The sequence below is a fragment of the Delphinus delphis genome, chromosome 4, assembly GCF_949987515.2.
Source record: "Delphinus delphis chromosome 4, mDelDel1.2, whole genome shotgun sequence".
Classification (NCBI taxonomy): Eukaryota; Metazoa; Chordata; class Mammalia; order Artiodactyla; family Delphinidae; genus Delphinus; species Delphinus delphis.
Genome location: NC_082686.1, coordinates 118,995,725 through 119,019,443, shown reverse-complemented (window position 1 = coordinate 119,019,443; position 23,719 = coordinate 118,995,725). Strand labels below are relative to the sequence as shown.

General features: G+C 38.0%; 1 protein-coding gene across 2 annotated transcripts in view; it reads left to right on the top strand.

Annotated features, from left to right (window-relative positions):
• Window positions 1–16,402, top strand: part of XRN1 (5'-3' exoribonuclease 1) — a 101,197-nt gene extending 84,795 nt beyond the window's left edge. Inside the window, exons 34-42 of one of the 2 annotated variants that reach the window (XM_060011367.1) lie at window positions 445–506; window positions 2,388–2,510; window positions 2,925–3,072; window positions 5,440–5,621; window positions 7,462–7,575; window positions 7,670–7,772; window positions 10,056–10,094; window positions 10,456–10,616; window positions 11,099–16,402. In XM_060011367.1, the coding sequence (XP_059867350.1) occupies window positions 445–506; window positions 2,388–2,510; window positions 2,925–3,072; window positions 5,440–5,621; window positions 7,462–7,575; window positions 7,670–7,772; window positions 10,056–10,094; window positions 10,456–10,616; window positions 11,099–11,398 (1,232 nt within the window). In that variant the 3' untranslated portion in view covers window positions 11,399–16,402. Of the gene's footprint in view, window positions 1–444; window positions 507–2,387; window positions 2,511–2,924; window positions 3,085–5,439; window positions 5,622–7,461; window positions 7,576–7,669; window positions 7,773–10,055; window positions 10,095–10,455; window positions 10,617–11,098 lie in introns of both variants that reach the window. The other variant, XM_060011366.1, reaches the window with a different exon arrangement.
• Window positions 16,403–23,719: the final 7,317 nt, after the last annotated feature.

The following is a 23,719-nucleotide window of genomic DNA, read 5'->3' as shown; positions in this document are numbered from 1 at the left end:
AATTCCATAGTCTTCAGTCCTTTGCAGATTGTGGCTGCAGCCTGCTTCTCTAGTTAAATTAAGCTGCATTATACTCCTCAACCTCCAGCAGAACTGGTCTGTTTTTAGTTCTACAAATATTCCTTGCTTTCTGCTTCTACTATTATTTATCTTTTCTCCTATTATTTCCTTTGCTGGAGTACTTAGCCTCTTATTCTGCCCTTTGCAAACCTGCCGTCCTGCAAGGCTCAGTTAGATGCCACCTTTCTTTTTCCCTTATTGTTGTCATCTGTGAGTTTCTCTTCTCACCCTCATCTAAATTATAAGTTCCTCAAGATCAGGGCCTTTGTTTCCTTGGAATTCTGTGAATTTTTTAGACAGTGCCTTGCTATGGTAAATACTTGGTAAATTTAATTGATGTGCAGCAAATTTCATTTAACAAAATCTCTGTTTTCTTGTCTCTAGTTAAAGAAGAGTGTAAGAGTCCTAAAACTGAGAGTCAGTCACAAAAAATATCAAATAGGCAGGTAAGCTTCTTAAAATCACATTTCTAGTAGCCCACTTTTTTTTTAAACATCTTTATTGGAGTACAGTTGCTTTACAATGGTGTGTTAGTTTCTGCTTTATAACAAAGTGAATCAGTTATACATATACATATGTCCCCATATCTCTTCCCTCTTGCATCTCCCTCCCTCCCTCCCTCCCTCTCACCCTCCCTATCTCACCTCTCTACGTGGTCACAAAGCACCGAGCTGATCTCCCTGCACTATGCTAGTAGCCCACTTTTTATTGTAGTTGGTGGCTCTGTGGCATCTGACTGAATTTTGTAGCCCTTTCAGCCAGATTCATAAAGTGCATGACAGGAGCGTTGCTGAGCCTGTCAGTCACTTGGATGGGAGGTTGTACAGCTGGAGTCCAGGATTTGGAACTAGAGAGACCTGAAGTTCTGGTTCTGCCATTTAACAGCTGGGTGGCCTTGAGCAATTCACTACACTTCTCACAGCCTCAATTTCTTCATCTTTAAAATGGAGATAAAAATATATCACTTGTGTCTCTCATTATATATAGTCTGTATATACATAAATACATACAAACATACTTACATATATGAATATATGTGGATACATTATATGTATAAAATATGTAGAAATATGTTTGTATATTCAATGAAAGTATATGGACCAACATGGCAAAGTTAACAGTTAATTCTGTGGAGTTAGGTTAATGGGGGAAACTGAGATCATTTATGTTTTATTTTATATAGTTTGTTGTTTGATAAGGAGTATGTATATATTTTATAGTCAAAAAAACATTTTAAGTCTAAAAATATTTATGTACACTTACGTGCATTTTATATGGATATTATATAACACAAAGTTCTTAAAAATTAGATCTCTTATAAGCTATAATATATTACATTTATAAAAGATACCTTAGGGCTTCCCTGGTGTCTCAGTGGTTGAGAGTCCGCCTGCCGATGCAGGGGACACGGGTTCGTGCCCCGGTCCGGGAAGATCCCACATGCCGCGGAGCGGCTGGGCCCGTGAGCCATGGCCGCTGAGCCTGTGCGTCCGGAGCCTGTGCTCCGCAACGGGAGAGGCCACAACAGTGAGAGGCCCGCGTACCGCAAAAAAAAAAGAGATACCTTAGAAGATATCTTGGCACATAACAGGTTCTCAGCCCGTTAATTTTTAGATACCAATAAAGGGTTGAATTGCATGACTTTCAGAGTCATCTCTTATGCTATAATTTCCTTTCTTCTAGAGAAGGGGTTCATAAACTCTTTGTGCCGTGGACCTCTTTGGTGAAGCCTATGGACTCTTTCTCAGAATAATAGTTTTAATGCTACAGTAAAATACATAAGATTTGAAAGAAAACCAGTAATATTGAAATACCATTAGAATCACCACCATTGTGTTTTATTGCCTACATTCATAATTGAAGGGAATACTAAGTCTCATTTAGAAATTAATGAAAATAAAGATGGAATTTTTTCCCTCATCAAGTTTATGGGCCCCCTTTTTTCTCATGGTATAAAAGAGAAAATAACACATTAAAAAGTTTGCAGCAATTTATTTAGAATACTATTAAGTCGGAATTATAATTTTATTTGCACAAAAACTCATTCGTACTCTCTTACAGGTGTTTGAAGGGCCTGCCAAATGTAATGTTAAGCTTTTGAAGAGAAATGAGAGTGCAGAAGTCTCAGAAAACCGAAAGGTTGAAACTAGTTATCCAAATGCCACTGATAAGCTAAAAGACTGGTTTATACAAGTTCTCTTCCCAAACTTTAACACCTGGGAAGAAGATTGAGTGAAAATTAAATGATCATTTTTGTACATAAAACTCTGAGCTATTTTCGTGTCCTTGTACTTTCATCTTCATGCACAAAATATTTATTCTTTTAGCCTAATCCTGGAATTGAGAACTTCTTAGCATCCTTGAATATCTCCAAAGAAAATGAAGTACAGTCATCTCATCATGAAGAGCCTCCAAGCGAAGAACATTTGTCACCACAGTCATTTGCTATGGTTCGTATTTTGTAAGAGCTTGTACACTATGGTAATTTCATTACTGTTAGCCACACATACTCTGTGCAACAGTTAAAACACCTTCTCTTATGTAGACTGGTGTGTGGCATTATTATTGTCATCCTGTGAGAAAGATCGGGCTGCCCTGGGCAATTTAGCCACCATAGCTCCCTTGCTTTTCAAACATTGCCACTAGACAATTTGGTCAAAAGTTAAGCAGAATGATAAGTATTGTTTCTTTGCCAGGAAATGTGAATTTTTTTCAACTCTTATTTTCCTTATTCTCTATCTGAATGTAGTTATCATCATAATTTTTAACAATGGAACTTATTAAAAGAAACATCAATAAGGTCTGTAGCTTTTAACTTTTCTCCCTTATCCCTACTATCTCCATACCAATCATTTTCAAAACAGAAGGGAACTCGGATGCTTAAAGAAATTCTAAAAATTGATGGCTCTGACACTGTGGACCATAAGAATGAGATGAAACAATTTGGTAATAAGGTCACTGTTTCCTCCAGTAGAAGAGATGAATATGGATCTTCCTCACAGCCTAAACAAAGTAAGAAATTAAGTAAGTAAGCTAAGTACTAGTACTAATAACCAATCACTTCAAAAATCCAGTTCATTTATTTTTTAATCATGTGATTTTTAAAGATAATTAAGTATAATTAAGAGTAACGTGGGCTTCCCTGGTGGCACAGAGGTTGAGAGTCCGCCTGCCAATGCAGGGAACACGGGTTTGTGCCCCGGTCCGGGAAGATCCCACATGCCGTGGAGCGGCTGGGCCCGTGAGCCATGGCCGCTGAGCCTGCGCGTCCGGAGCCTGTGCTCCGCAACGGGAGAGGCAACAACAGTGAGAGGCCCTCAAAAAAAAAAAAAGAGTAACAAATAAGAGTATAATTTTATACTTGTGTCATTTATATAACAATGTAACTATGTAACCAATAGATCTGTAGTCCCTAAATGTCTTCTTGTGACGTTTTTTTCAATATTTCTTTTTTTAATAAGTTTATTTTTTTAATTTAATTTTATTTATTTTATTTTATTATTTCTTTTGGTTGCACCGGGTCTTAATTGCGGCAGGTGGGCTCCTTAGTTGCAGTTCGCTGGCTCCTTAGTTGTGGCACGTGTGTTCCTTAGTTGCGACCAGCAGGCCCCATGCATGTGGGATCTAGTTCCCTGACCAGGTATCGAACCAGCATCCCCTGCATTGGAAGGCAGATTCCTAAGCACTGCGCCACCAGGGAAGTCCCTCCTTGTGACTACTTAAATTATACTATTACAGATACTCATTCTGGAGATCCCAAACCTGGAAAGGTTTTCACATTTTAGCTTTTTCTCAGTAATTTTAAAATGATTATGTAACTTAAATACATTACTTAACTTTTCTATAAATTCTTTTATCTACAAAATAACATTGCAAATGACGGTTGTGATAATTGTATAACATATATAAAGCAGTTAGCACTGTGTCTGACACATCATAGGTGCGAATAATTGATATTAGTATTACGTTAAAATAACTTGAACAACATAAAAATAGGAGAAGCTGTAAAATCAATTTAAAATAATTAATGGAGGCACATGCTGGAAAGTGGGCACTTACCTAAAGTCTAAGAAGCCTATAGCATAACATCTGGCACATAGCTGGATTTCAGTAGATGTCCATCATTACCCCTACCTTCTGCATCCCCTGTACTTTAATATTTTGACTGTAATTATCTGCAAAAGCCTACCAGGAAAAATGACTCATGTAAAAGTAGGTTGGGGACAGAAGTTTCTCAGAGAGGTAAAAAACATTTTGAAATAAGGTAATCTGCGTTTATTAAGTATCAAAATCAGAACCTAACTTCATTTATACTCCACTGAGTATTGGGATAAATAATTTAAAATTCCAGTAACTATCAGGAAACAATATTTATCCTAGGGACAGATATGCTCTTGAAATAGAGCAAAATAAAATTTTAAAACAATATTGGATAAATATGGTCCCACTGTCAAAAGCAAGTAACTTTTACTATACTTCAGTATAGTAAAAAATATCATCTACCTTAGAGTCATGAACTCGGAATCCAGCTCATGTAACAGAACTAATGTGTGACTTCAGGCAAGCCACTTAATTGCGGTACGTGGGCCTCTCACTGCTGTGGCGTCTCCCGTTGCGGAGCACAGGCTCAGGACGCGCAGGCTCAGCGGCCATGGCTCACGGGCCCAGCCGCTCCGCGGCATATGGGATCTTCCCGGACCGGGGCACGAACCCGTGTCCCCTGCATCGGCAGGCGGACTCCCTACCACTGCGCCACCAGGGAAGCCCACTTTTTTTTTTTTTTTAATCTGTAACAGTAAGAGGTTTAGATTCATTCTTCACTGAGGTGTGCTTTTTGTTCTGTTGGTGAGTTTGTTGATTATAAAGAATGTGAACTTTCAGAATTTTTATATCATAATAAAGGCACTTAAAAGACTTAATTTCAGAAAAACTTTTAAGAAGCATTATTTTAGAGCAAAAGAAACATTCATCCATGTGTCTCAGAAAATAGGATGGAATTTTGAGAAGACTGAAGCTAAAGCCTCAGAACTTAAGAATTAATTGTAAATCAGCTCAAGAAAGCCATTTGCATGTTTAGATTTTGCCTGTGAATAACTAAGTAGTCATTAATCTCTCACAATGCTAATTTTTGGCAGTCATCTACTTACATTTTTAAATCTTTGTCTTAATTATATATCAGTAATTAATTATAATCATCTAAAATCTTCATTGAATTTAGTCATTTTAGGCAAAACTAAATAGTTCTTATATTTGCTTCATGGGAGATTCCTCTTCTCACTTTTTAACAATGTCCTCCTTGCTATTCTGTAAAGCCCTGCCATAATTGCATAGTTTGAGATATCATTTAATGTGGATATGTCCTTTTCTCTTTTTTGGCAGCATCTTACATGAACAAGCCTCACAGTGCTAGTGAGTACCATAATGTTCAGTCTGTGGACAGTGTGTGCTGGCCTGCTGCCAGCCAGATTCCTCCTGTGTCCACACCAGTAACTGAACTTTCTCGAATTTGTTCCCTTGTTGGAATGCCACAACCAGATTTCTCCTTTCTGAGAACACCACAGGTATTGTATATTACCGTTCTTCCATTTACATAACTTATTGAACACTGAGCTTAAATAAATTGACTGAAAATCTTTGGCTAGAAATAATATAGTGGAGCTGATTTTTTTGACTTTATGAGCAGCATAGATTAATACCTCTCACTCTGGGTCTTCCATTTATGCATAACCAGACCCCTCAGAGAAACTGGTAGAGGAACTGGGCAGCAGGTAGCCTCGCAAGATTCTTCAGACTGATAGAGCTAGGGATCTTGGTCTCTAGCAGCAGTTTTCAAACTTTTTGGTCTCAGAAACTCCCCATCTTTTTTTTGAGGACCCCAAAGAACTTTTGTTTACTTGTGTTATATCCATATTTACCAAATTAAAAATTAAAACTGAAAAAAATTTTTAATGTTGTTAATTAAAAATGACATCGAGCGCTTCCCTGGTGGCGCAGTGGTTGAGAGTCCGCCTGCCGATGCAGGGGACACGGGTTCGTGCCCCGGTCCGGGAAGATCCCACATGCCGCGGAGTGGCTGGGCCCATGAGCCATGGCCGCTGAGCCTGCACGTCCGGAACCTGTGCTCCACAATGGGAGAGGCCACAACGGTGAGAGGCCCGCGTACCACAAAAAAAAAAAAAAAAAAAAAAAGACTTCAAAAAAAATTTAATGAGAAGAGTCACATTGCTCTACATTTTTGCAAGTCTTATCCATCTTCTAGCTGAATAGAGAAGCTAGATTCTCATATCTGCTTCTTACTATCAATCTCTTGTAATACGTGGTTTTGGTTGAAATATATGAAGAAAATCTGGCCTCACACAAATAGATAGTTGGAAAAAGGAAGAAAATTTTAATAGCCTTTTCATATAACTGTGGATATTCTTTGATACTACATTAAAACATGGTATTTTCTTAAAAGTTAGTGCAATGTAGAATCTGAAATTATATCAATGAACTTTTTGATCTCTGTATACTTATGAAAAAATGAGAGTGAAAAGGGCAAATAGCATTTTCATATTATAATAAAAATAGTTTGAACCTCAAGGATCCCCAGAAAGGGACTCAAGGACCTCCAGGATCCCCATACTGCACCTTGAGAACCACAGCAGGAAGGCTGTTTTCTCCTTTTTACATCCAGATTCTTGACACATTCTCACCTAAAGCAGAAAGCATGATTAAACTAATAATACTACATAAAAATGGCTACCTTTTGAAAAAGTAACATTTTTTTAAATCTTTTTTATAAAAGAAAAGCGCATACTGTAAAGAGTTATCATTTAAATGTAAATATAAAATCAGTCAGAACCTCTGAGTCTTTTAAATTTTAGCAGTTAATTCATATTAGCAAAATATGTGCTTTGTAAAGGATGGTGGAAAGCAGGGGTCAGCAGATTTTTTCTATAAATGGCCAGATAGTAAATATTTTAGGCTTTGTGGGCCATATCGTCTCTGTCACAGCTACTCACCTCTACAATTCCAGTATGAAAACAGCCATAGGTGATACATAAGAGTGGGCTTGGCTGTGTTCCAATAAAATCTTACATACAAAACAAGTAGAAAACCTAGTTTCCTGATCCGAGATATAAAGAAAAAAGTTTTGCTGGCTTTCATTTACATTATGATGGTTGGTCCTTCAGCTAGCTTAGAGATCATTTTAACTTTGTAAACATTGAAAGATAAGGCAACAATTGTAGTTTTTGCATCATAAACCAGAACTTAAGCTGATAGTCCCTTTTTGAATTCTTAAATTTTTTTTTACAAAATGTTAGATGAAATTATTCCATTTGTTTAAACTAAGCTTTGGAGGAGGAGGTCGACTTCCTGGACAGATAACTTCATAACCATTCATGTTCTTTTTTTTAGACAATGACAGTTTGCCAGGTAAAATTATCTAACGGCTTACTGGTACATGGGCCACAGTGCCATTCTGAAAATGAAGCCAAGGAAAAAGCTGCACTTTTTGCTTTACAACAATTGGTGAGAACTGTCCATGAATTCTCTACTAACTCTTTAATTAATCCCTCTGGATGTTTTTGTTGCATTGTTTTATAACTTTTAAATACTTCCATAGGGCTCCTTAGGAGTGAATTTCCCTTTGCCTCCACCAATATTTCCAAGTTATCCTCCTGCTGTACCACCTGGAACCATTCCTCCAGTTTTTCCCCAACCTACTGGTAAGGTATTTTGCTCTTTTCAATATTAGTTATTGAATTATATTGTTTTTGGAAAGTTCTTTTAAGAAGCATCATTTTGAGGAAACAAAAAAAATTACCTAAATGCTTAGGTAATTTAAGGAGTTGTGAGAAGTAAGCCTGAAACCAGAGTCTGCAGGTTCATCTAAAAATACCATTTGCCCTCCTACAGTCTCTAGTGTGGCTAGATAGAGTAGGACTGTTCTCCGTTTTGGGCAGCCCAGTAGCTGCCAACGCATGAGTTTGGGTTTAAGGTAGACATCAAAAACACAGGGATGGGGGGGGCGGGGGTTGGTTGTAGGGAGTTGGGGGAGGTGTGGGAAGAAAAAACAGAGATGAAGGGAATAAGAAGCTGTGGATTTGAAAGAAACTGCCCTTGGTGATGAGGGAAATGAAGAGCGGAGGGGATTTTGAGCTTACTCTATGTATGTTTCTTAATATTCTCTCACATTAAGGATAGGTACATAGAAGACTAAAGAGCTTTTAAAAGATAATTACTCTTAAAAGAATTTTTTTTTTAAGTTTTACAAAAAAAAAGAAACATAATCAGAGTACCCTACTTGGCTTTGCAGTAATAATATTTATACAGTCACATATCATAAACACTTTATAATTTTAAACAAACATTGTAATATACTTACATTGGGAGGACAGGGTAAGTAGTGAGGGGTGGTATGAAAGAACTGAATTTTGATCTATCATAACAGGAAGTCTAAAAATGCCTAAAATTGAAAAATCAACTAGCAGTATAAGCAAATTATTGAACAGTTTGGAAATAAACAGCTAAAACAGTTAAACCTGGGATGGACCGGATGACTGCTATATTATGTTGAAAACCCTTTTTATTACAATATGTATGTGTATAATTATCTTTACTTTGATTTGTTTAAAAATGCAATTTGTCTAAGGTCATAAGTTACTAAGTAGCAGTAGTAGCATTCAAAAGCAAATATATCTAATTACAAAGCCCACAGTTTTGTTACTGTACTACACTGGCGTTCCTTTGCCTGTATAAACAATGTGTAGGCATAAAATCTTTATGACACAGTGGATCTGAAGTTTTCATATAGCTCAAGGTAGTAAGTCCACTATAACCTGGAAAATCTAATTTAACTACTTTTTCACTTTCAAAAATGAATCCAGCAACTATATATCAATTAATTTTAAGTAATTAGTTCATGCAGGTTACCTAAAGGTCTACCCACAAGCTTCTCTCAAAAAGGATTTGTCTTATGAGAATATATTATCTAAAAGAAATGATTGTTTTCCCATTTATTATTGATATTTTATAGCTTGATATTTTACCTTTTTAATGTTGATTATTATGTTTACGTTCATTATTATATCATGTTTATTAGTGTATTCATACCTACCAAGAATTTTAAAGTTTAATTGGAGTTCTTTTGGTTTTGTGCTCTCCAGTGTTCCAATAATGATATATGATATAAAAGCCATGAGATTTGAATGTTAATCAGGAGAAAACAACTTATGCATCAGATTAAGATTTTAAAGTTATTTTATAGATTTCCACTTTACGGTATGAAAGGGTCCCAATGGAGAAAAATACATTTTATATTTAGGACAGTGATTTTGGGAAATGGTTGAGTTGACCTATGCATAAGATTACTATAGCATCTTTTAAATAGGTCTTCTTAGTCTTATAACTGCCACCAAACTTGCACATAACTTTCTAAATCTTACTAGTGTGTTTCGTATTAAGACTGTTCTTTATCCTGGAATTTTTACATGTGTAATTCATAACATTGAAATATATTATGATTCTTCTCTCCTGATCCAAACATTTTTTAAGTAGCTGAGTTTTAGTTAAGCTATACTGTCTTATAATTCTGGCTGCCTTTTTATCTCTTTAAAAAGAAGGTTTGAGCACAGTACATACCTTCTTTGGTGGCAATGTGCTGGTGTCTCAATTGTCATTGTTTAATGCAGTAGTTCCCAAATGTTGCACTGGTGCTGACTGTGGAAGAATCACCTGTGGAGCTTATTAACAATACAGATTACTGGGCCTCTCAGAGTCTGATGTACTAGGTCTGGAGCCTTGCCCAGGAATCTGTATTTCATAAGCTCCCTATGTGATTCAGATACACAAATCAGTCTTGGGAACCACTGATTCAATGTGCTTTTAATAAGAAAATGTAAATTTTTTAAAAATTCTTGAATTACAAATATTAGAATAGGGAGAAAGATTCTACTGTTATATGAAAGTGATCAGATTTCAAGACTTAAGCTTTTTTGGTTTTTTTGTAGGCTGGGATCACTATGGAAACAACTTAGCATTGGGGGCAGGTGAGATTCTTAAGATTTCTCTCTTTGTGCCCTGGCTTTTCTCCCCCAAGGGACAGTTTCATGACCCTTTTATTATTTTTTAAAATATTATTACAAATATTCCTAAAGCTTATATCAGTATATGGTACTATTGGCCTTCGTAGGCCAGACAGCATAATGATAAGCTGACTTCTGTAGATGATTCACAGTCCTTAAGGGGCTCCTGAGGTTGAACATTGTAAGCAAGGGTAATCAGAAGTTAAGTGTATGTGCCCTTTGCCAAAGCAAAAAAAGCCAAAAAAGGGTAGCAGAAGGAGGTCTTAAATTTCAAGGCTTTTATGATACCATTTTACTAAAACAGCTTTTCCATAATTTTTAACAGCTAATATAATGCCCTCATCATCTCATCTCTTTGGCTCAATGCCATGGGCACCACCAGTGCCAGTTCCTGGGAAGCCCTTCCATCATACTTCATATGCTGGGACCATGCCCATGGCTGGAGGAATGCCAGCTGGTGTGCACAATCAGTTCATACCTCTACAGGTGAGACCTGAAAGAGAATTATTATATTTTTTTAACAGAATTAGTTTCTCACTGCTCAAAGACCATTGATAAAATTTTGTTTATTCAGTAATTATTCAGTGCCAACTAGAGGTCCATTCAGTACTGGTCTGGGTACTGAGAATATATTTTGACCAGTGGTGACCAGTCTGACCTGTTCCCTGCTATCTGAGTTTGTGTTCTAATAGATAATAATAATTGCAACAAGTAATAACATCCTTTTCTAGAACAAAGGGATTTAAAATCAGGAATATCAATTTTCTTTATATTTAAGTTATGGATAATTTTTAAATATTTTATTTGTAACCATATTCCTTGAATTTCTAAAGTCTGGTTTGGAGGTTATAAGTGGAAGTCACAAGTCAGCAGTGATTGACAAGTATTAGCAGCATGGTTTATGGTATTTTCTGACACTAGCTTTTTTGGTCTACATTGTTAATTAATGATGCTTTTATTCCTCAAAGGTAACTAAAAAAAGGGTTGCAAACAAAAAGAATTTTGAGAACAAGGATGCCCAGAGTTGTCAAGCCACCCTACTTCAGACTAGCCAGTCAGCATCTTCTGATGTCACCAAAGTGATTCCACAGGAGAGTTTATCAGCTTCCTTCAAGTCCCCTCAGATTACTCAACTTGCGTCTCCTTTTCAAGTTGAAGCTGCCTCCCCAGGCCATAGTATGTCTCACCATAAATCAACACCAAGCTCCTCAAGAAGAAAATCAAGAAAACTGGCTGTCAATTTTGGAGTTTCTAAACCTTCTGAATAAATTGTACTTGGAATTAAGTTAATTTCATTCCTTTCCTCCCACCTTTTTATAAATCCATATCTGTGTCTCATAAAAAATTACAGTGTACTATTTTAAAACAATATATTTCAATTAAAATTTTTTAAATTTTTAGTTGTCAGGCACTTTTCATGCTATTTAAAAGACTATACATCAAATTGTGCATCTTAAGTATGTGCAATTTGTTTTACATCAATTATACCTCAATAAAGCTGTAAAAAAAGACTAAATTCAACCTTGTTTTAAAATAATATCAACGGACTAAGCATTCAGATGTACCACTCTAATCATTGGCCTCATCATTAGAAGCATCCTAAACTATGAATTAGACATCATATTGCAATAATTATAAACATTTTTTACACTATCATTGAGGGATAATTAAATGGAGCATGAAAATTGGGCCTCAAGTATAATTTACTGAATGTGGATTTTATTTCTCTTTTTAATGATGTAACAGAAGTGTCAGGAGAATGGCTCTTATTTATAGGTATTTTAACTTAGGTTTTATTATATCTGAGGGTCCTTTGGACCTGTTGTGAAGTGATCACACTTGTGGTGGTGCTGCCAGTTTTGCTTTATTCTCAATTTTGTACCAAAGCAACTTCAGAATACTGATCAGAATATTTCATTTAACTGCTTAGAATTATAAATAGCAATCTAGATTTGAGTAAATAATTACAATTTTTTAGATTATTCAAGAACCAGCATTAGTAATTTCTAATAAAATTAAGTTTCAAAATCTGCAGGGTATAATGATTACAAATTAATCTTCTAATAGAATAAAGTACAAAATATTAATCATGTTAATTAAAATAAATTGTGTTATCAATTTGTATAGCTTTTTACCTGCTTACTTAAACATACATGAGAGCTCCGTTGTTGGTCCATGTGTAGTGCTTCCTGGAACTGATGAAATTCTAAATTTTTTAAAAATAACAAGGTGTGCACAGGCACCATCAGTGTATACTGTACATTATTTATATGACAAGTGCCCGTCTCATTCTCGTTCCATATTTTTAGCTTTATGCTGAACTGCCCAGGGACTCTGGCGTTTTGTCTTTGCATGTCACGTGTGGGTGTGTATTGTTCAAGCTGTAGCTGTTGAAATTATTTTAGAGTTTATGAAAATGTCTCAGTGGTACCAGGGCCTGAGTTTTTATATATATGTTTGTGCTTTCATTTTTGTGATATGCTTGTATTTTTAAGGAAGTAAGTTATCATACTTTTTTAAAAGTACGAACAACAATCTTTGTATGGAACTGATTATGATTATATTTAGTTTCATTTGGCTCATTGAAAACTCTGCTATGAGTCTTTGTTTGTTTTTAAAAATGCTAGTACTGAATTAAATGGATTTCTTTCTCTAACTGCTAAATGTTAGAGTTTCTCTAAATGTTAATAGGATATTTGTATATTAGTCGTGCCTTTAGTGTAAGAGATAAATGTTCATTATCTGTCATTTATCACAGTCATGTGAGTTTCTGTGATTTTATTTTCTATTAATTTTCCTAGATTCAGATGTTCATTGGTTCCCAGAATTTCTTTTTTGGGGAATATTTGTTTCTCTGTAATGGGATCTTGAGTAATGAGGCTCAAGTAATTCTCAGTGTTTGTCCTTATTGTCTCACGACCTTTTTTTTTTTTTTAAGGGAACATCTGTTTGGGGCATACAATACAAAAAAGTTAAATTGTGACGGTAAGATTATGTCAACCTCTTACTACTTTAAAGTGTATAATATTTTTCACCTTATGTAACTTTACAAACTCCAGCATTCAAGAATTGCCTCACTCATCATTGCTCTGTGACCACTCTATAAACAATGTACAGCCCACATCTTTTTTAAAGCCCAGAAGAAGGAGCACGTGCCGTCTTCTGAAAACTCCAAGAGAAATTTCGGTAAGCACAGTGCCGCTGAACCCATATACGGATGTTTCCTCAGTATTCAAGCAAAGCAAGCTGACAATTCTAGGTGGATAGGCAGTAAAAGTGTTTTCTTTTCATTCTTTCTTCTCATTTTAAAAAATGTATTATTCTAAAAGTCAAGACTAAAGAGAGATTAAAATGGGAGAGAGCTCCATAATGACTAGATAGTGTCAGGCATTCATCTATGTTCTCTTCACCTTGTACACCTATTCTAAATGTGGACCTGAGAGAAGTAGATGTGCCCTCTCTGGGGAGGATGTAAGAGGCAGAGACTGTTTTTAATCTCTCATGACAATCTTGAGGAGACTAGATCCACTAATAGACTGGGAAACTTACAGTTTTTCCTTTTTTGGATGGTGCAGACTCAGAATACCCCGAAGTTTAGAAATACGCCCATTCAACTGTTGAGTCTGTTGTGGCCTTTCTGTGGAAACCATGGGCTGTACAGGGCACAGAGGATCAGATTCCCCAAAATACTTCATGTTTCCACGTACTAAGAGCAGTTAAATCTATTTAAACCTTCTTCTCCTCGCTGAAACATTATTTCTAAATATCTTTGTTCAATAAAGTTTTTTTTCTTTTTTTTTTTTTGAGCAAATTAAGTGAATTTTGAAGATTGGTCCTTCAGTCTCATTGTTCCTTTTCACCATTTCCTACATTACCTGAGCTTTATAATTTTACAGATAGACTGTATTAATTGACTGAAACATCATGTAGACTCACGTCTTAAACGTCTGAGACTCAGTTGCCTGAAAAATTAATTTCACCTCTGTATCTTGGTTTCAGTTTAAGACTTTCCTTGCTTTTCAGAGGGATAAGTAGTTCTTTTAGAACTAAAAAGATAAGGAGATCTTTTTTTCCTGTTGGTGGGAGAGATGAAAAACTCCTGATGCAGGTTTTTTGTTTTTTATTTCCTTTTCTATAATCAGGTACGTGCTTTGGTTTTAGACTGATATTTTTCAAACTAATCTAGGTTTTGGGGGGAGGGGTCAGAGAGGGAGGCAGTTGGAAGAAGGAAACAGTTAAATAAGACCCATCCAACACTGCATTTTTAGACTATATCTTTCTAGCTCAAGGAAATAGATAAGTTGCAGGGTCTTTTTTATTCACTCATTTTTTTTATGATTTTTTTTTTTTAATTGGAGTATAGTTGTTTTACAACGTTGTGTTGGTTTCTACTGTACAGCAAAGTGAAGTAGAGTTCCCTGTGCTATACAGCAGGTTCTTACTAGTTATCTATTTTATACATACTAGTATTCACTCACTTTTAAATCATCTGTTTTATTTGTATTAATAAATCATACATTTTCATAGTGGTTGTCTAATTTTTACCTTTAAGATAGCTAGGACTGTCCAGCTGTCCTTTGAAGTTCATTGTAATATGCTTCATCTCATTGTCCAGAGCCTCTTTTTTAAAGCAACTGTGTACAATCTCCCAGCTTTTTGAGTTTGCTATATTTCTTAGTACCATCTGGCTTCCAAATTGTGTTTTTACTGTGGAGGAGAATTAATTTATTGGAGAGAAATGACCATGACAGACATTCTCAACCTTTAAAAAGAAATGAATCACAGAAATTCCCTTATTTTTTTTAGAGACAGTGATATAGAACTCAAACTGGCAGTGTTCTTATTTCATAAGTTTTGTCAGTGAAACAGTGTTTTTTTGCAGGAGCTTCCTTTCCTAGTTAGGATAATGCTTAAAATTCCAGAAATGAATGTGTTTCAGACAGAGCTGGTTCAGATTTCCATCAGACCACTCCATCTTCTGCCAGGGAGCAGTATGAGACAGCGGCGAGACAGACAGAATGGGGGCAGGTGGAAGTTTCACTGACTTAACTCCAGCACCACTTATCCTTTGTTTAGAAGGAGAGAAAAAGACAGGTATAAAATAGTTTTCATAGTTAAGAATATCACCAATCCATAGCTGCTTTGTGTGTGTGTGTGTGTGTGTGTGTGTGTGTGTGTGTGTGTGTGAGAGAGAGAGAGAGAGTGAACCAGCAGTAATGCCTTGCTCAATCGCATTCAGCCATCTCAAGTGCAATTCATGATGGAGACTCTGGTTTCCAACAGATAAAGTTTTACGTAGTTAAACCTGTAAAAATTAATTTTTTTTCAACAGTACACCTATTGCTATTATTTCAGCAATTGGTATACTATTAAATTGCCCAGGCCAAATAATTAAATTTCTGTAGATGTTTTAGTAATTTGAGCCAAATCCTCATACTGTTTTCTCATAAAGAATGAGAATTTGGTCCTCAGTTTGCTTTAAGTTCTCTTATTCCTTTCTTTCCCTTACAGTTAAAGGACTTTTTTGTTTGTTTTGGAGCTTGGGGGCTTTTTTTTGCCTGAAGTGTCATACATTTTCTTTTGCCTGCACCCAGTTGCTTCTTTGAGTGTTTTCATCTATTTTGATATATGAGTAATAGATAGTGTACTATATCATCAGAGTGTTCCAAAGTTTTGTTCTTTTAAACAATGTAAGTAAGTATAACTCATACATATATATATCTTAATTCCTTTCTTTCCTCACATAAGTATTTTATAAGTAACCGGAATTTTTCATTAGATCTTATACAGAGCAGTATTTTATTAAAAGTTCAAAAGGGAAGACTTTTATGTGCTCATTTTGTAGTTTTTGGTTTATAAATATCTTTACATTGTCTTCAATTAAAGTGTTTTAAACTTGCATTGGAATGGACTCCGAATGTATTTTTGTGTTAAGCTGTACATTTGTAGATTTCTAGCATGAAGTTAGCCTCAAAATGTGCAAAAGGATTTTAAAATATATGAATCACTGAAAGAGTTTAAACATCTATACATGTTAAATGATATATGGATTTTAATTAAACCTTTGAGAATGATTTCATAAGTTGTTTGTTCTTGTATGTTTGCAGTGATATTAAAAGCAGAAACATTACAGTATTCACTTAAACCTCATATCCTTTTTTTAGCAAGTTTTTATAAAAAGTATTTATTTACTTATTTGGCTGTGTCGGGTCTTAGTTGCAGCACGTGGGATCTTCGTTGAGGCATGTGGGATCTTTTGTTGCAGTGCACAGGCTTCTCTAGTTGCAGCGTGCAGGCTTCTCTCTAGTTGTGGCACGCAGGCTCCAGAGCATGCAGTCTCGGTAGTTGTGGCGCACAGGCTTAGCTGCACTGCAGCATGTGGGATCTCAGTTCCCCATCCGGGGATCAAACCTGCATCCCTTGCGTTGGAAGGCGGATTCTCACCCACTGGACCACAAGGGAAGTCCCAAACTCCATATCCTTTTATATTGGTATTTTGAAACTATGTCAGTTAGCATAAACTAAACAGCACGATTGGTGGAGAAAGTTGGACTATAGATTCTGTTGGCCACTGTTCAGATCCTACCTCTACTTCTAATTGTAAATAAATCATTCTCATTTTAGGACTGGCAAGTTATGTAATACCTACGCCTCAGTTTCTTCATCTCCTAAAGGAAGAAAACAACACCCCTTGTATGGTTAATATGTTTAAAGCACTGGGTACATAGCAGGTATATTACAGATGTTAGTAAATAAGGATTTGTCACATGTACCCAAACACACAGAGTCCTGTATGGTGCCAAATACCTCTATGCTTTTCCCACTGAGTCCCTCTCCGGTATTCAGTTCATGCAGAGTCCCCATGCCTCTCTTAGGCATCTGGGAGACTTTTCTCTTTCTGTTCTTCCTTTTCCCTGCCATTGATCCCCTCTAGCTTTTCTACCAAGGGGAAGGTTCTTACAGAGCCATGTTGGAAGAGGCTTTAATTCTTACTCATAAGACTGGGGAACCTACAATACTAACATCTTGCTAATTGGCCATGTCTCACAATATAACTCCAATGCATTATTATGCGTATTACCAAAATCTCTCTATGGTAGGGGTGGGAAGGAGTTGGAAAGAAAGGGTTAAAGAGGGAAGACAATCTCTACCTACTAAATCTGCTTCCAGCTCTGCCCCTTCAACCTGAGTCTGTCTCTACTGTTGTACTTTTACTCAAGACCCCAAGGAGTGGTCACATTCTGATACGGTGTTGGGCCACCTTCATCCAGCAGAAGGCACGAGGCCTGGGATCACCAGTGGAGACATCGCCAGCTGCTTTTCCACTTCATCCCCCAGACCGCCAGCCCCCCACAGTAACCACCCCTGTCTACCCCAACTCTGTAGCATCACTGGGCTCCCCCAACCTTGGTGTCAGTTTTTTTACTTGAAAATCAAAACTAAACAAACCAAAACCCACTCAAGCTAGCTTAAGAAAAGGAAATTTGCTGTAAGAATATGGGGCTATCTCAGAGAATCCAAGCAGGCTTCTCAGGAACTGAACCTTAGTCGAGGTGTCACCTTCCAATTCACTCTCTGTCTCCTCTCCATGGGGCCGTGGGCTCTATAGTGTCTGTGACTCTCTGTAGATCAGGTCTTTGCTCCGACATCTATATTTGGGGGTGGGGGACAGGTCACCTTGAGGGGCCACCCCTGCTGGACTGTGGGTTGATGAGGAAATTTGGACCTATCAAAGGTAGGCTCTTAAGAAACAACCATATTCTGGACTGGCAGTCAGTCCTCATAGTTCATACATAAAAGAAGGCCTGCAGGGACTTCTCTCGTAGTCCAGGATGTACAGAAACCACCTAGAATCCAAAAGCAGAAACACGGCTGAGCTTCAAAGGGGCTTGGGCCAAGAGCAAGAAAGCTGTCAGAAACATAGATACCTAACTTCTCCAGTCTTATCTCTGCCTTTCTGTTTATCACTCAAGCCTTCCATATTCCCTTTGTACATTGCTTTAGTTCTAGCAACCAGCCTCGGACTAGCATCTCTCCATCTCCATTCCAGATGGGCTAAGTTTGTATCAGGTGTCCACCTCCATGTAAGCAATTAACATCAACTAACACAAACATGGCTGCCAAGGCCCATTCATGTGGAGCGATGTTCTTCGGAGCAAGAAAGATCAGGATGTGAAGATACCCCTAAAAGCTATTCTCATAGGAGCTATTACATGATTTTAATTAAGTAGGGGTTATTGGCTCTCAAAATGAAAACTGGTGGCATTGCAGAGAATTGATTAGAGAGAGTGGAAATCATACACAAACAGAAAGCTGTTTCAGTCATCCAAGTAAGAATGATGTAGCTGCACTAACTCTTAGAAGCTCCTATATTCAGTATGTTGAATGTCAAAGAGAAACAAGAAATGTGGAATCAGAGTTCCAGCATCACCCTCTCAGGCTGACCCATTAATATTTTACCAGAGATTCTCTCTGGCATATTGTAATTCATGGTGTAGCTGGTCTGGAAGCAACACAACAGATCCAAGCCTTCCTGAGGACAATCACGTTCTCCCACATCCTCCCGTGTATGACCTGCTGACTTTAGTATCTAAGAAATATGAGCTCTTTCCAAGAAGTCTCTCTCAGCCTGATGACACTTCCTAGAATGTCAAACAAACATGACTTCTGCAACTATATTCGTGGATAGCAGAAGCAAAAACTATTTCTTTTTTTTAATATTTATTTTGGCTGCACTGGGTCTTAGTTGCGGCACGCGGGATCTTTTAGTTGCAGTGTGTGGACTTAGTTGCAGCATGCAGACTCTTGGTTGTGGCATGCATGTGGGATCTAATTCCCTGACCAGGGATCGAACCCAGGCCCCTTGCATTGGGAGCACAGAGTCTTACCCACTGGACCACCAGGGGAGTCCCACAAACTCCCATTTCTTACCAAGAATGTATCACATGGAGTCAGAGCTAGCCTCAATCACAAAATCCTGAATGACAGTAGGTACTCTTTGCTCATTATGTTAGTACATTATGTTCTACAAAAGACAACTGAGCACAAACTGATGGAGATATCCCTTGTGTTATGGCCAAGGCTGGGAATTTCTCCACTATGTCGGTTGCAGGGCAATTTGTATTGTTCACAGGCACAAGCCACATCATTAATTATGTCTCTATGAATATAGCACTGAAGGTTTGTGCTCCAGGCTCAGTGATAATAATAGTTACCACTTACGGGCTATCTGCTAGGTACCATCCACTTTATATAACACTTTCAATTTTCAAAACAACAGTAATATAAAATAGTATTAACTCATTTCACAAATAAGGAAAGTAAGACACAAAAGTGGCTAACTTGCCCAAAGATACAATATGCAGCTGAATTGGAATTCAGAAGAGATCTGTTGCATCCCCAAACCCATGTTCTAGTTTACTTTCTCTTTTGAAATTAATTTCTAATTATTTAGGCAACATATGGCTGCATTGCCTACAAATTTTGAAAGTATGGCAGGTAAGAGTAAAATCTTTGGACCACCTTCTAGAAGTAATTGTTGTGAGCATGTGGTGTGTGTCCTTCTAGCCTTTTTTGATGCCACCCTATCTGCACATACAACTACTTATAATTGCTTTTCTATTTTACATAAATGGCGTCATGCTTTAGGCATCATTCTGAAACTTGCCTGTTTCCCTCAGCAAGTATCTCTGAGACTTGGCCTGCTCTGCCACTCATGCTGTTCCCCTTCCTAGGCCCACCTGCTTCTCTGAACACCTGGCAGAGTAAGAGGTAGTGATGAAGATCTCAGCTGATCACCACTGACAGCACCAGACACTTTGAGGGAATTTTTTTCTTTTTTCCAACATTTCATTATGAAAATTTTCTAATAGCAAATATTATACAATGAGCATGCATATACCCAATACCTAGATTCTACCGTTAACATATTTACTATACTTGCTTTATTACATATCCATCCAACCACATTAGCAGAGCTCCCTGAAGCACCTCATTGAGCTATCAGCTCTGCTCAGGTTGTCAAATGACTCATATGACACCTAACTGGATGCACGGGGAGCAGTGGTCAAACTACCTGTGGAACCCAGTTTGTTAGATGTCAGCAGAATTCTCTATCCTGGAAAGGATGTCTTTTATGGAAAAACTACCTATCCTGCAGGACATCCAAGACGATTTGACTGAAGGAATCACTCAAAATGGCCTAGAATTGTACTTAAGGTTTGAAAAGACTGTAAGAGAATGGATTACATATCAGCCTGCCAAAGCAAACTATCCTGGGTCCCTCCTTTTCGGGAGGGCGGCCCCAAGAGCTCCATCAAGAATCCAGACTGACTTCAAGGAAACCATCATGGTCGATAGCTTCCCCAAATGGATCCAGGTCTTCCCCTATCCAACTCAAACCTCTGGAGAAACAGCCCTGAGAGAGACAACTATTTGCAGCACCAGGAGGTCAGGAACGACCATTTATGACAGTAAGTCTATCTTTATTTCATTTGACATGAGGAAATTTGTGGTCAAGATCCTTACTGTGCAGTACAGTGGGGCAGGTTGTAAAGACAGTACAGATCTCTAAGTACAAACTTGCCAGGTTTTGTGTCCCTCCATAGCAGATATTTTTTTAAGGAATGTGGCCAAGAGTGAATGAATGAATCAACGTTTTTTAAAACAGAGCATTATCTTAAAGCTGGCTTTGCCTATTTGCAGCAAAACTTAACGGGCATACAGCATTCTGGTTGCAGTTTTGTCTGTAGGGATTCTTGAGTTAGGTTTATTCCAGGAGTATATTCCCACCCCTGTGACTCGGGTTATTGGGCCTGTGACATGTACTAACAGGCCATTGTGGTATCCCCACACATAGCTGAGGCAGAAGTGTTCCTCAAGGAATGCAAGGGGTGATATGGCACCAGAAGAGGTGAACTTTCTGGCAGAGGGCAAGAAATTAGTGGAGGGAGTGCCAGCAGGGACCAAGGATAGATTTAGTGGAGCTGGCAGTGCAGAAGGGAAAACTTCCTATACTGCTTGAAGGAGATGCTTTGATATTGTTCCACAAGTATTAGTTGAAGGCCTGCTATGGGCTGGGCACTGTCAGGAAACCCAGGCTTCCAGGGAAGGACTCCAGAGGAAGGAGAAGAGAAGCCAGGACTCAGCCAGCATACAGACTTTATTCCCTTCACATAGAGGTGACTGTGTATTTATCACACAAGGCCGCTACCTAATTCAGGACCCTCAAGGTCAGTTTTCTTTTTCTCTTTTTAATCAGAACATTTAAAAGTAAGCTGACATGATTTCCAGCCAAAGAGGGACTTTAGACAGGGAATTTTGCTCTCTTCCTTTGCTGCAAAATAATGTATATTTCTCTTCTGGGGAATGAGCACACAGACGCTTGATTAAGCACAATAGATATTAGTCACAGCTCACTGATTTCATCTATTTCTCCCCCAGAAAGAAAAAAAACATTACAGGGTGATATCAGAGAGTCCTCATAAGGGGGCTTGACTGAGAATACAATGCAAAGCTCAAATGAGCAGTATCAGACAAACGAGGGTGTCCATAGCAAGGAGTCTGGGAGCTAAAACCGCCAGGCCTGCACACGTTGCAGGATAAACTATGAGACAATTTTTTTTTTCTTTTTAAGTAGAAAACATTATTTATTTATTTATTTACTTAGGCTGCCCCCTGTCTTAGTTGCGGCATGCATGCAGGATCTCGTTCCCCAACCAGGGATCGAACCCCAGCCCCCTGCACTGGGAGAGCGGTGTCTTACCCACTGGACCACCAGGGAAGTCCCTATGAGATAAACTATTAATGCAGCTTTTGTGATCTTTGCTTTTCTTCTTTAAGCTGTAGTTCACCATTGCTAGATAAATGCTTCCTGAGTTCAACACACGCAAACAACTTTCCCCATCTCAATAGCTTAATCAAACACCAGTGAAGTCTTAACCAGTGTCTCTGGGGTTGTCACATGATAATTTCCCAATGACACTTCCTTATCACCACTAAGTGAAGGAAGTCATCATTTTGGCCTGAAATGCCATCATGTGATATTTCTACATTTATTGCTAATAATAGAGGTCACAACTGCATGAGTCATCTTTGATTCCTCCTTTTCTTCACCCACCACACGCACTTCGCTTGTCGTGGTGCAATGTCACCTCCTATATCTGCCCTCTTCTCTCCATCCTCATGGTTACCTTACCTTAATGTAGGTTCTCTTCTTCTCAAGCTTAGCCTATTGACATGGTCCTCTTTTTTTCCTGCTTGTAGACTCCAGTCCATAAGAACAACAATAGTAAGTACTGTTTACAGACCAAGTGCTTTATAGCATTCTGCCATTTAACTCTCACCACAGTGTTGTGAGAAAGGCATTTTTTAAGTTTTTTATTGTGGTAAGAACACAACATGAGGTCTACCCTCTTTACAAGATTTTAAATATAGAGCACAATACTGTTGACTGTAGATGCAATATTGTACAGCAAATCTCTAGAATTTATTCCCGTAAACTGAATTCATGTAGAACTTAAAACTTTATGCTCGGGACTTCCCTGGTGGCGCAGTGGTTAAGAATCCGCCTATCAATGCAGGGGACACAGGTTTGGTCCGGGAAGATCCCACATGCTGCGGAGCAGCTAAGCCCGTGCGCCACAGCTACTGAGCCTGTGTTCTACAGCCCACGAGCCACAACTACTGAGCCCGCGTGCCTAGAGCCCGTGCTCTGCAACAAGAGAAGCCACTGCAATGAGAAGCCCATGCACCGCAACGAAGAGTAGCCCCCGCTCGCCACAACTAGAGAAAGCCCGTGCTCAGCAATGAAGACTCAACACAGCAAAAAAATAAATAAAATAAGTAATTTTTTTTAAAAAAAATTGGAAAAAATCATTAAAAAAAAAAACTCTTTATGCTCATTAACTAGAAATTCTTCAATTTCAACCCCTGGCAACCACCTCAGATTGAAATTTTCCTCAACTACCCAGCAATGAATGAACATATGCTAGGGTCCATCATCATGGCACTTCAGGATACTGAGGCAAAGAAGCTCTTGAAAGCTTTCAAGAAAAAAAAATCACATACAAAGGGTTAGGAGTAATAATGATTTAAGACATCTCTTAAGGTAGTGCCAGAAGCTAGAGAATAATGAAGCAAAGTCTTCAAAATACTGAAAGGAAATAATTTCTAACATACAATTCTATACTCAACCAAAGTATTGATAAAATATTAGGATATAATAAAGACATTTTCTAACGTAAAAGTCTCAAATAATGTAACACTTTTTTTTTGTTTTTGGCCACACTGTGCAGCTTGTGGGATCTTAGTTCCCCAACCAAGGATTGAACCCGTACCCTCAGCAGTGAAAGCACATAGTCCTAACCACTGAACCACCATGGAATTCCCTCAAATAATGTAACTTTTTTTTTTTTTCCTGTACGCAGTCCTCTCAGTGTTGCGGAGCACAGGCTCCGGACGCACAGGCTCAGCGGCCATGGCTCACGGGCCCAGCCGCTCCGCGGCATGTGGGATCTTCCCGGACCGGGGCGCAAACCCGCGTCCCCTGCATCGGCAGGTGGACTCCCAACCGCTGCGCCGCCAGGGAA